A 13,050-nucleotide genomic window follows, 5' to 3' on the forward strand; every position below is an offset into this window, starting at 1 on the left:
TGAAGATGAGAGCTGCACGTATCTAAGGACATAAGAATAAGTATTCAGAAGGCAGCTTGATACTATGTTCATTTAGCAAACAACAGCAGCAAGCTCTCCTCTAAGCCCAGGACCTCCTCAGCTGTGAGTTCTTGTCAGACTTACAGTTACAGGCATCAGGACCTTGCTGTGAAGCTGATAATCTTTAAATGAAATAGTAAAGTATGCCAGGCATAGTATCATCGTCCTGCAATCCCAACCCTTGTGAAGTACAGCAAGACCCAGAGTCCATCTTTGACTACAAAATAAGTGTGAAGTCGCTATGGTCTACATATTACCACAGTAGTAAAATTGAGCATTAAAATTAAACTTATATAGTGGCTAGAAGTATAGCTCTATAGTAGACCATTTGATTGGCACGTGTGAGGCCCTGGATTCAATTACCAGCACCAAAAACAAAGAAAAGTGAAAAATTAAACAAAAAGAAATTAATCTATAGCACTATTCTTAAAGTAAACATCTTTCTAAATGTGAGGATGATATATTCCTCGGATGATCAAAACTTACAACTACTTGGATACCTGTTACCTCAATAATTTTATTTCTGAAAGTGTATCCCAAAGAAATGAACAATGTTTACAATATGCTATTAATAATCTATACTGGAAGGATAATACATATGAATTAAATACAATCAGAAAATCTAAGTAAATATCCGAAAAGATATCAGATTATAGATCCAGAAAACAGAGTAGTACAGTATCTTTAACTCTGCTGTAGGTCAAATGTCCCTCGACCAAAGAATGGGTAAGGAAAATGTGGTACATTTACACAATGAAGTACTACACAGCAGAAAAAAAAAAATAACATCTTGAAATTTGCAAGCAAATGGATGAAGCTAGAAAACATCATATTGAGTGAGGTAACCCAGATCCAGAAAGACAATCATCATGTGTACTTACTCATAAGTGGTTTTTAAACATAAAGCAAAGAAAACTAGCCTAAAAATCACAATCCCAGAGAACCTAGACAACAATAAAGGCCCTAAGAGAGACATACATGGATTTGATCTACATGGGAAGTAGAAAAAGACAAGATCTCCTGAGTAAATTGGAAGCATGGGGACCTTGGGAGAGGGTTGAAAGGAAGGGGAAAGGCAGGGAGGAGAGCAGAGAAAAATGTGTAGCTCAATAAATCAATTTTAAAAAATCTGTTTTAGGTCATTATCAACTTAACAGAAAGAAGGAAAAAGAAAGACAAAGGGGAAGGGGGAAGGACGATGGTGAAAGAGGAAGAGAGAGAAAACTAAGAAGAGCCATCGACACTATCAGAGCTAGAAAGACAAGTACTGAAATGTTTAGAGAGATGCTCACTGACTACACATAGGAATTACAGTTCTGGTTTTATCTGTTCCCAGAGTTGGTTTTATAATTTTAAAAAATGAGAACTAAGCTAAAAGGAAACACGGGAGCAAAATAATATAGCCTTTATACTCAACAGAAAACAGATTTCACACTCACATTCAACAGAAAACCCAGGAAGCCAATGAAATGGCTCAGTGGGTAAGGGAGCTCGCCATCACACCAGACAGCATGAGCATCACCCAAGAACCCACGTAATAATGGAGAGACCTGAATCCCAGAAGTTGTCCTCTGGCCTCCAAATGTGTGCAAATATATGTGCAAAATAAATATGTAAAAACAACAAAAAAAAGAAAACACAAGTAAGAATTGCAAACATACTCACTCTTCTCTTACCTATTATACCAAAGGAGTAAAAGGACAGCTGCTTGCCTAAGAGGTCCATGCTCTTCTGCAGAGGGGTTTTCGGGGCCTTGACAAGTTAGAGAAGATTGCCACAGTAAATCAACTGCCATACATTTCCCAGGTGTCAGGAACTCTGCAAAGCACTCGAAATTCATTTCTGAGTTGAGCATACAACTCTCCTAGAGATTAACACTCCTACTTCATTAAAGAAACTGGGGCCTATGCTCTCAGTGCAGGTCACACAGGAAGCAGTGACAACTTTCTGCTATAAAGACCTGGCTTACCTGAAAAGGAAACTCTCTCCTGCCAGCCTCTAGCAGACTTCACTACTATCAGCTATTCCTGCCATTTTCCAGTTCTCCTCTCTGTACCCACAAACATGCGCAGTGCCCAAAGTTTATGTTTTATCCTGTACCTCCCTGATCTGCTAATCTTTAGTGATCTCGCACTGCCACTATGTTCCACAGTATACCACAAACTGGAGTTTTGGAAAGTTAGCTAAGAAATCCAGATGATTGTGAAAGAACATAGCATTTACAGAATGCAGTTTTCACACACACACGCACACACACACACCACAATGAAATTGTGTTAAAATTCTGGGTAAAATATATGTGATCCTATGGTCAAAGGGATACATCAGTGGCAGAACATGTGCTGAGTATATGCAACACATTCAGTAAAATCAGGTTAAAATTAGGGTAACAACAAAACAGAACCATTTTCTGTAAGGAATAATACCTATCCAAAAAGTGGCTATGAATGGCTTCCTAACAGAAACAATGAATAAAAGTAAGAATCTTTCAGAACAGTAACAATGTAAATTCCAGCCCTTCCAATTTTAAAATTCCCAATTGATTTTGTAAGCAAAAACAATGAGCAATATCCTGAAGAAAAGTCTTAATAGTATATGCAAGAATCTATAAACACTTATATTCTACTTAACATAAAAAAAAATTACAGATTTGAATAAACCGCTGACACTAAGTACTCACTTCTTCTGCTTGCATCATCTTAAAAACCTCTCCAAATTCAGAATTTTCTCCTGTTCCAATAACAATACCCTAAGGGAAAAACCAGGAAAATTCATTTATATTCAGATGGAATCACTGATAACAAAGAAAGAAAAAAGGAGTGAGGGTAAGTGGAGAACCAAGACCGTTCATTTCCTTTCTTCACTCTTACCCCCAGATCTAGGAGATATATAAATACTCAGATCCCATTGCAAATGTACATGTGTATGTTACTCCTATTAATAATTACCCCTTTAAAATACAGACCCTAGAAACAAACTGATCCAAATGTGAGGCCCATATTTTAAATTTTAATGTCTTATACTCAATAAACATTTAACATTGCTTCTTGTAGTCACCCACTCCAACTCCACTTCTATGAATGAACTTGTGCCTTCTTTTAAAAAGTTATTTATTTGTGTATTCTTTTTTTTAGGTATGGACACTATGTCTGCATGTATGCCTGTAGGTCAGAAGAGGGTACCAAATCCTACAATAGATGGTTGTAAACCACCATGTGGTTACTGGGAATTAAACTCAAAACTCAGTGCTCTTTAACTGCTAAGCCATCTCTCTAGCCAAAATGGCGGCTTTTATAGTGGTAAAATATTAGAAACCAGGAAATAAAATAGCTGAAATACATCATTAGGTGAAAAACATATAGTGAGAATATTATAACCAGTGCTACTTAAAAAAAATAAAAACTAACCAAAAGGGAGAGAGAAAAAAATTTAAAAAAAAAAATTGATCAGTGGTGTAGGTCAGCAAGTAAAGACTCCTGCGGACCATGCAGCTATACAGAGCTAGGGACAAGTGACTCCACAAAGTTGTCCTGACCTACATGTACATGCTACGGTGCCCATTTACCTAAACATACATATTCTAGAAAAAGTTATTTTTTTTTTAATGAAACTACCTTTTTTAAAGAGAAGAATCATAATCACCTTTGCTTTGCCACATCTGACCAGTGTCCCCATGAAGGCAATGTTACTTCTGGATGCAAGATCTCCATTAGCAGCAGCTGCCTGAGGAGCTGTCACCTTCGAACAAGGAGTTGTCTCGCCTGTCAAGCTGGACTCATCAATGGAAAGATCCACAGCCTTGGAAAACAAGTGTTCCATAATTTTAATTTATAGTACTTTTCACATTTCAAGAGTTCAAGACCACCCCACTTCTTCCAATATTCACATTCAGCCATTAGCTACATCTTATTTTATATCCATTACTTTAAGACAAACGACTAGATCAATATAAACAAATACCTTAAATGAGTCAATAAAACCTGATGCATGCAACAAGGAATGCTTACCATAAGATTATGTTAACCTAAAATTCAAAATACAACTAAAGAAATGGAGACACCAGGTGAACCTACAGCTAAGAACCCAATTTTCCTAACAAAACATATTATTGTTTAGTTTTGCCATGTCTCAAAGTACTCACCTTTTTAAGCATAAAAAAATTGCTATTTTAGGTGAGAAAACTACTATCTATGTGACCTGGATCAGTTTCTGAAGCCAGAATCCGCAGAAGAATACTGCCCAAGAGTAGGGAGCAGAGGAAGCCCTGCGTGACTGCAGTACTGATGAGTGAGAGCTGCTGACAGGGCCATGTCAAGGATGACAGCCTCAGTCCCATGGGAATGGCAAAGCCTCCTCCTCCTCCTCCTCCACCCTCACACTGGGAGGAGGATTTGAATTTAAGTCCCAGCAACCACATATGAAGCCAGGCATGGCGACAGGGGATTGTAGTCCCAGTGTTGGGGAAGTACAGACAGGAGCCTAGGGCTCACTGGTCAGCAACCATCACCTAGAGTCTCAGGATCCAGTGAGAGGCCTTGTCTGAAAAAGCAAGACAGCACCTGAGGAATAACATCCAACGTTGATCTCTTATCTCCACAGACAAAAACATGAGTGTTCACACACATGCACGCGCAACACACCCACACACAACAAAATATTTTTAAATTTATTTGAAGTTGATTTTAATGCTGTCTATAAATTACTGACTTTCTAATACTTAATGAAGAAAAGGGTCCCTGAAATTTTGATAAGTTAATTTTTTAAAGCATGCCTACTATCTGCTATCACCCCGAGAGAAGCAGTTATACCACTCCACAAAAATAAAATTAAGAAATATGGCCTTGAGGGCTGGAGAGATTGTTCAGTAATTAAAAGCACTGGTTGCTCTTCCAGAGGACCCAGGTTTGACCCTTAGTATGGCAAATCACAACTGTCTCAAAACTCCAGCTCCAGGAGATTTAATGGTCTCTTTCAACCCCCTCAGGCACCAAGCATGCAAATGGAGCACAGACACACATGCAGGCAAAACACCAATACCCATAAAAGAAAATAAATAATAGGCTTAAGTTTTTTTAAGAATCTTGAGTTTTACAATGAGACATATTTTTTAAAAAAAAATGTTGGGCAGGCAGATGACAAAAAAAAATCTTTAAAACAGCAGAAAAAGCAAGTTTATCACTTAGAGTCAAAAAAAATTTAACAATCCAATTCTTATCAAAGTCCACAAAAGGAGTTTAGAGAAAGAGCTCAGAAGTTAAGAGTACTTGCTGCTCTTCCAGAGAACTGGAGTTTGGGTCTCAGAAAACCACTTGGTTTATTTCCTAGCTTGGGGATGGAATGAACTCTCCACCCTATTTCTGAGGCAAGGTTTCTCACTGAACCTAAAAGCTCACTGTGATGCTTACTGTTCTCAATTTCACAGAATCTAGAACCACTCAGGAGATGGGCTTCTAAGCAGGTCTGTAGGTCAGAGATTCCCAACCTGTGGGCTGGGACCCCTTTGGGGACTGCATATCAGATATCCTGTATTATCAGATATTTACATTACGATTCATAGCCGTAGCAAAATTAGTTATGAAGCAGCAACGAAATAGCTTTATGGTTGGGGGTCACTACAGCGAGGATCTGTATAAAGGATCTCAGCATTAAGAAGGGTGAGACCACTGCTATGGGGTATGACCTTGATTACACTAATGGAGGCGGGAAGACCTACCCACTACAGGTGGCACCGTTCCCTCGGCTGAGGACAGTCTAAAAGAGAAGAAATCAAGTCAAGCTGAGTGCTGGCACGCCCTCTTCTCACAATGGAGTCAGTTACTCCAAGCTCCTGATAGCTTGACTTCCCTGCCATCATGGACTGCAACCATGAACTGTGAGCTAAATTGTTCTTTGCCAGAGGTTTTATCATAACCACTTAAAAAAAAAAAAAAAACTAAGACCATGTGTCCATGCTAGCAAGCACCAGATCCGCCTGTTTCTACCATAATTCTGGGGTTCCAAACATGTGCAGTCTTGCCCAGCTTTACCATGGGTCCTAGAGATCAAACTCAGGCCTTCTTGCTTACAGTATTCTGATCCACTCAACCATCTCCTCAGCCCTAGGGAGCACAACTTTCAAACTACAGTCATAACACAGCTTGAGATCACATTAATTATAAGAGGTCATGAAAAATTTGACAACAGAGAAAGATTTCTGAACATCCAATAACCGTACAAATATTCAACATCAAATGCAAAATAAATCTGAGGGTTTTTTCTGCCAGGATTCACCCTTGTTGAACTGTGCAACTTCACTGCTGCCTGGTTCTAAACACACAACATACACTTTGTGCACACAGTCACACCACACACTGCCTAAGTATTTTATGAACTGGAAGGCTTTTATTGTCCGTAGAAAGGTTTCTGCTGGTACATAAACACAATAGTTTACTAATGATGAAGACTTTCAATATTCTTCTGGCGTCAGTCCTTAACAAGTAGGTATCAAATCAGTATAAGTTTTGTTTGTATAACAATAACATTAGAATATTTTATCTTAAACATTACTATATGAATTGTTAACACGAGTTTCACAAGAAATGATGAATTTTGGCTTGGGATTAGGGCAAATTTTTCAATAATTTCAGAAATAACCTTAAACATACTTCTGCCATTTTGTGTTATGTGTTTATGCAAAGTGGCATTCTCAGCATTAATAATTATAAAATGAAAATATTCATCAATTCTGGAGAATATTCATCTTGCTCAGGCAGGATTTTTATTTTTAACAAAAGGTTTGTTTTTATCAGTGTTTGCCCCTGCATGTATGCTGTGATGACTATTATTGGTTGTCAACTTGACAACAATGAACCACTTCTTCCATGGAAAGACAATGTTTTGTCCTTCCTTACTGGAGTAGATACTTATTCTGGTTAGGAATCTGTCTTTCCTGAACATAATGCATCTGACAAAACCACCATACAGGAACTTAGAGGATGTCTATTCCACCACAATACTGTATTCCACAAAGTATTGCCTCTTACCAAGGAACTCACTTCTCAGCCAGAGAAATATGAGATCATGGAATCCACCTGCCTCACCATGTTTCCTACCATCCTAACGCAACTGACCTGGCAGAAAGGCAGAGGGCCTTTAGAAGACACAGTTACAGCACCAAATAGCTGGCTGGCAACAGCCATAGGGCTAAGGGCAGGTTCCCAGGAGGCAAGCAGTATGTACTGTGAATTGGCATCCAATACATGGTCCAATTTCTCCCACAGCCAGGACCCACAGGTCCAGCAATCAAGGGGTGAAAACAGGAATACTTTCACACTCACTATTACACCTAGTGACACACCAGGAAAATTTTAGCCTCCTGTCCCACCAGGGAGAAGTCTGAGCTTCCAGTCAATGGCAAGTTTGCAGTGGCTCCTGGCAGGAGCACTCCCCTCTAGAAGCAAAACTTCTTGGCATGACCTGTAAGAATGTAACAGGGGTATGACAGCTTGGTTGACAACTCAACAAAATAGAGACACTTGTGAGAAATTTTTATTTTCTTTATTCAATCTTTTTTTATTTAAAATATTTATTTATTTATTTATTTATTTATTATGTATACAATATTCTGTCTGTGTGTATGTCTGCAGGCCAGAAGAGGGCACCAGACCTCATTACAGATGGTTGTGAGCCACCATGTGGTTGCCGGGAATTGAACTCAGGACCTTTGGAAGAGCAGGCAATGCTCTTAACCACTGAGCCATCTCTCCAGCCCCTTTATTCAATCTTTTTGAGGTGGAAAGATCCACCTTTAATCTGGGCCACACCCTCTGCTAGTAGTCCACATAAAGAACATGAAAGAAGGAAGCTTGTTCTTTCTCATTCTCACTGCCTGCTAGCTCTCACTGGCAAGTCCATTCCTTCATACTTCTTAGGGATTCCAATGTACACTGAAGACCAGCTGAGACATCGAGGCTTGTGGATTGAACAACTACTGGACTCTTGAACCTTCCATTGGTAGACAAACAACCACTGCTGGGGAAGCTAGACCACAGTCTGCAAGCCATTCTAATAAATCTCTCTCTGTTTCTCTGATTGTGTGCGCACGTGTGCATGCATACATATATTCATTCTCTGGTGCTCACAAAGGCCTCAAGAGAGCATTGGGTCCCCAGAAACTGGAGTTACTAATGGTTGTGAGCAAACCCAGTTCTCTGCAAGAGGCAAAAGTACTCTTTAAATACTCAGTCATCTCTCCAGTCCAAAATTTAATTCGTTATGCAAAAATTAAAAAGTATTCCCATCGCATTGGTTAGCTTGCTTTCCCTTTAACAAATGGTAAATTATATGCATACTGAAGAACTGTCATTTTTTGTGATATATTATCTGTTAATGCTTCATTTGCAGATATATTTTATATGCCTACATTTGGGGTGACAAAAAATTTCTCTGGCAAAAGAAGTCATAAGTGGAGGGGTCTGGAAACACAGTCCCACAGGGAACAGCACTGCAGTGACGTAAATAATAAAGCAGCAAAAGCCCTTCCCTACTAGAAGTGTTTCAACATAAGCGGATTAAATTTACTATGTGTATATCCATAAAACAGAAAATCATATGGCAATAAAAGGTAATAAAGTACTAAATGAAGTACCTGAAAATATGTTAAGTGAAACATACAGACAAAAAAAAACCCTACATGTTATATGATTCCTTTAAGTTAACAAAATGTCTAGAATAAGAAAACATACTTTTGACACAAAAGTAAACAGTGGCTAAAATCAGTGGCTATTGGAGGTAAAAACACAGTCAATGTTAAAAGATAAGGAGCTTTCTTTGAAAAGATATGAAACTTTATAATTATCTTGTGGTAATGTGAACAGACTGAAAACCACTAAACGTTAGAGTTTACTTGTGCATGTCTTACCATATGTGAATTATTTCTCTAAAAATACTTAGGGCAAGTATGGTGGCTTCAAACCTATGCTACACTGAGGAAGGAGGGGGCCAGACTGATCAATATTTTAAGAACCTCTTCCAAAAGAATCTGTCTCAGAATATAAACAATGGATTCTTAATGAATTGGTAATGAGGTGGGTGAAGCAGCACTTTGGCAGGAACTGGTTCATGTACAGAATCTTGCACTTCCAGACCATGGCCCCAGATGATTTCTGTGCACTTCCAGAGAAGGGATGCACTGTTAGGCAACTCTGCCTCTCACCAAGAAAGTAAATACACATCCAGTAGAAACCACACTTCCATTGTTTACTTAGCTCTTTTCTAAGATTACAATAGGATCTTCTCGTGTGATTCTGAGCAGTGTAGTAAGCCAGAGTCAGATGTACAGTTTCATTGGGTAAGCAATTGATACAGTGCACTGTGTGCCTTAATCCCAGTTAGGTACAGGCAACTGCTTCTGACACAGTATTTTAAACTTTCAGTGGGTCTTTTGAGACAAAACCTCCGCACTGAGTCCAGGAGCATCTCTACTGCAATTGTCACGGAGGTTAATACTCTCCTCTCCTCTCCCACACTGGTTTTCAAATATCATGGCTACATTGCATGAAGCATTCTCTGTTCGCTGCTATGCCAGAAATAATGTCTCTTCTCTCAGTTTCTATTTTTTAACTTCTCTTACCTGATTACTGATTTCTATCATATACTGATCTGTGTTCACAAATACTGGATTCCCTAAACAACATAATTCTATCACCTCTGTCTGCTACAGTACCTATATCAGGTACAGTATGTCAGGCTGTCATAAAGGTATGCTAACTGACTAAGTAGATAACTCTAAAAACTTTACAGCAGAACAAATATATATATAAGGGGGGGACATGCTTACACTTGTCACTATTTCAGTCACAATACTAAATATTTCAAATAAACTATGTGTTAATCATTAGATCTGCTAGCCATTTAATTAATTGATATCCATGTACCCTCAATTTACCTCAAATAAGCGTAAGTCCGCAGGAACTCTGTCTCCCACAGAAAGGCAAACTGTGTCACCTGGAACCAAGTCTCGGGCGAGTGTATGCTCCAATTTTCCTTCACGCACACTGTAGCATGAAATAGAAATCATCACAGTAAGAAAACCATACTATTTCCCTTTAAGACTACATTTAGTTTCAGTGAACCTGTCTTAAGAAAAACACTGTTACTTCCAAAGAGATAAGTCAAATATAAAAACTTAGAGCAGGCTAAAAAGAAGGCTCAGTAGTTAAAAAAGCACATGATGTTCTTGATGAGGACCCAAGTGTGGTTCCCAGCACCCACATCAGGCAGCTCATAACTGCCTAAAACGCCAAAACCAGAGAATCCAACACTTCCTCCTCAAGCAACGGAACTCACATGCATATACCCACACAGACAGACACACATAGACACATACACACACACACACACACATTATTTAAAACAATTTTTAAAAATTAATCTTTAAAAAAAAAAAAGCTAGACATCATCACACATTCCTTTAATTCTAGCATTTGTAAGGCAGAGGCAGGCAGATCTCTGAGTTTGAAGATGGCCTGGTCAATGTCACAAGTTTCAGGCCAGTCAATGCTATGCAGTAAGACCTGTCTTAAAAAGAAAGGAAGGAAGGAAGGAAGGGAGGGAGGGAGGGAGGGAGGGAGGGAGGGAGGGAGGGAGGGAGGAAGGGGAGAGAAAGACTTAAGCACTTGATTAACTGTATGCTCTTATAAAAATTACACAGGTAAGAGAGGGGGAAATCCTTACAAAAATTGATTAGCTACTCAAATATGAACACCGAGGCTAACATGAGATTAATTTCCTGCGGTTAATTTCATGACACTCTTTCCATAAGAGAGTGCCTACAGGTAAAGCACGGAACGCACAAGTGATCCGAACTGAACAAAGTCCCATCAACTGCATCCCTGCCCAGCTACAGGAAGACAGGAGGCAGAAATAGAGAATCCCCACAAGTCCCCTCAAGGCCAGCACACACAGTGATGAATAAGACAGACTCTGCCTCAAAAAATGTGGAAGGTGAACGCCAACACCTGATGACCTTCCCAGGTGTGTCGAGGCACATGTATGCCCACACTCACAATAGGAATATGCACATACCTGAACAATTAAAAAAGACTGTTGAACAAAACTTTCTCAAAACCACCAGTAATGCACTATATTCAATAGTTTTCTTTATGTTAAAACAAAGCCGGAACAATAATGCTTACAACGCTAGTCACATTCAAATTCTACTTTTTTAAAGGTGTAGAACTCTAAAGTAAAAGGGACATACCAATGGCATTCTGGTGGGACAAGTTTACTCAATTCTTCCAGAGACTTTTCTGAACGATATTCCTAATTAAAGAAAAAGTAGAATTTAATATTAACATAACACAAAGGAATTTACATGGTCCTTTTATACTTAAATATTAAGCATTATCACTTAAAATTTTCTCCCAATTCATATCTTGATTTACTTATCCTTATATTAAATCATAAAAATGTGTTCCTAAATTATTATAATCAATTATGAAAATTATATATTCCCAATTATATACTTTAAAAATCAATGTGCAAATCTAAGATTGTTCAGAAGGAAATGAAATCCAATTACTGCATCCAAAGAATACATTAAAAGTTAACATAATTGAGCCTTAGTTTTGCATAATTTTACATTTGAGTTTAGCGACCAATAAAGCCAAAATACTAATCTGTATGTAATCTTACTTTGAGGACTTAAGTCCACACTAACTACACTCGTTTGTGGAATATATTTACTTGGAAATAATAGTGTGGCTGATAATATTCCGACGCTTGCTTTTCTTGCCAACCTGAATTATATGAAAGGGAAGCTGCCGAGAGGCCCTGTGCTGTTCTGCAATCACACCCTTCCCGCACACAGCCAACAGCTATGGCTCAGGAGCATCTTCCATCTCACTGCACTGCTTAGCCTACGCTTCCATTAGCACTTGTGCTTCATATGGCCACAAGGCTATTCTTGCTTTGTTTCTAATCTTTTGGTTTGAAGTTAAAAGGTGAGGGACAAGAGCAAAATAGAAGATAAGGAGAGCCTTGAAATACCTGCCATGTTAGCAATCACTAAGTCTACCTGTCATCAGCTGCAGAGTACCTCAGAACTTTATCAGTCACTACCCAGACAAGAGGGACAAAATGTAAGCACAATCTACAAATATAAAAAATTATTAGGTATGCCTCTCAATCCACCAACCACAGTGTAGAATTTGCAAGTTTTATACAAAATTCAGTAAGGGTAGAAAATACTAGCCAACTGTAGTCTCCAGTAACTAATCAAACAAAAGCTATCAGTCTTTATCTTTGTAAAGCTGTTGTAAACCAGGTCATTCTATGACAGTGCTAGGTAGCCAGTGACTTGAAGGGCTGGGCAGAAGGAAAATGGTGGGAAGAATGGTTTCGATTTGTTTGTAAAAATATTTTGTTGCTTTCTTAAGACATGTTTCAAGAAAGGAGTCAAATCTGTATAAAAACATACTTAATTATAAAAATTAAGTATAATAATTAAAAATTATTAAGCTTTTCATAATGTTTTGGACCTTTTTTTCATTTCTCAGTTGTTTGTGGTTTGAATGTGAAATATCCCACAGGCTCATGTGGTGGTATTTTTGACAGCTGTAGAACCTGTAGGAACATAGCTTCATTGGAGGACATGGGTCAGTCACTAAGGCTGGCCTTCAAGTTTTATATTCTAACCCACTTGCTGCCAGCTCTTAGCTCTCTACCTGCAGGTTTAAATGCAACTAGCCACAAGCTCTTGCCTCCTGCCACCACATCTTCCCTAAACTCAATTCTTTCTTCTTCAAGTTACTTCTGGCCAGACACTGGGTCACAGCAATAAGGGAAGTAGCTAATGCAGCATCAAATAAAATACCATTGAGACAGCAACAAGAGACCCCAGCTACATTTAAACCACATAACACAATCCATGTAAAACTCTACGTTGATTACATTGATGACTGAAACTCTGTGGGGTATTTTGAGGATAGGAGCTCTTTATTTTCCAAAGAC

General features: G+C 38.6%; 1 protein-coding gene across 4 annotated transcripts in view; it reads right to left on the reverse strand.

Annotated features, from left to right (window-relative positions):
* Positions 1-13,050, reverse strand: part of Atp2c1 (ATPase secretory pathway Ca2+ transporting 1) — a 113,768-nt gene that overhangs the window by 38,404 nt on the left and 62,314 nt on the right. For all 4 annotated transcript variants that reach the window (XM_050139196.1, XM_050139198.1, XM_050139199.1 and 1 more), the window contains 5 exons: positions 11,300-11,361; positions 9,986-10,094; positions 3,703-3,858; positions 2,741-2,809; positions 1,737-1,812 (listed from right to left, as the gene is read on the reverse strand). In XM_050139196.1, coding sequence (XP_049995153.1) covers positions 1,737-1,812; positions 2,741-2,809; positions 3,703-3,858; positions 9,986-10,094; positions 11,300-11,361 — 472 coding nt within the window. The remainder of the gene's footprint in view (positions 1-1,736; positions 1,813-2,740; positions 2,810-3,702; positions 3,859-9,985; positions 10,095-11,299; positions 11,362-13,050) is intronic.

The sequence above is a fragment of the Alexandromys fortis genome, unplaced genomic scaffold (genome assembly GCF_014885135.2).
Source record: "Alexandromys fortis isolate MF-2015 unplaced genomic scaffold, M_Fortis_MF-2015_v1.1 scaffold_36, whole genome shotgun sequence".
NCBI lineage: Eukaryota > Metazoa > Chordata > Mammalia > Rodentia > Cricetidae > Alexandromys > Alexandromys fortis.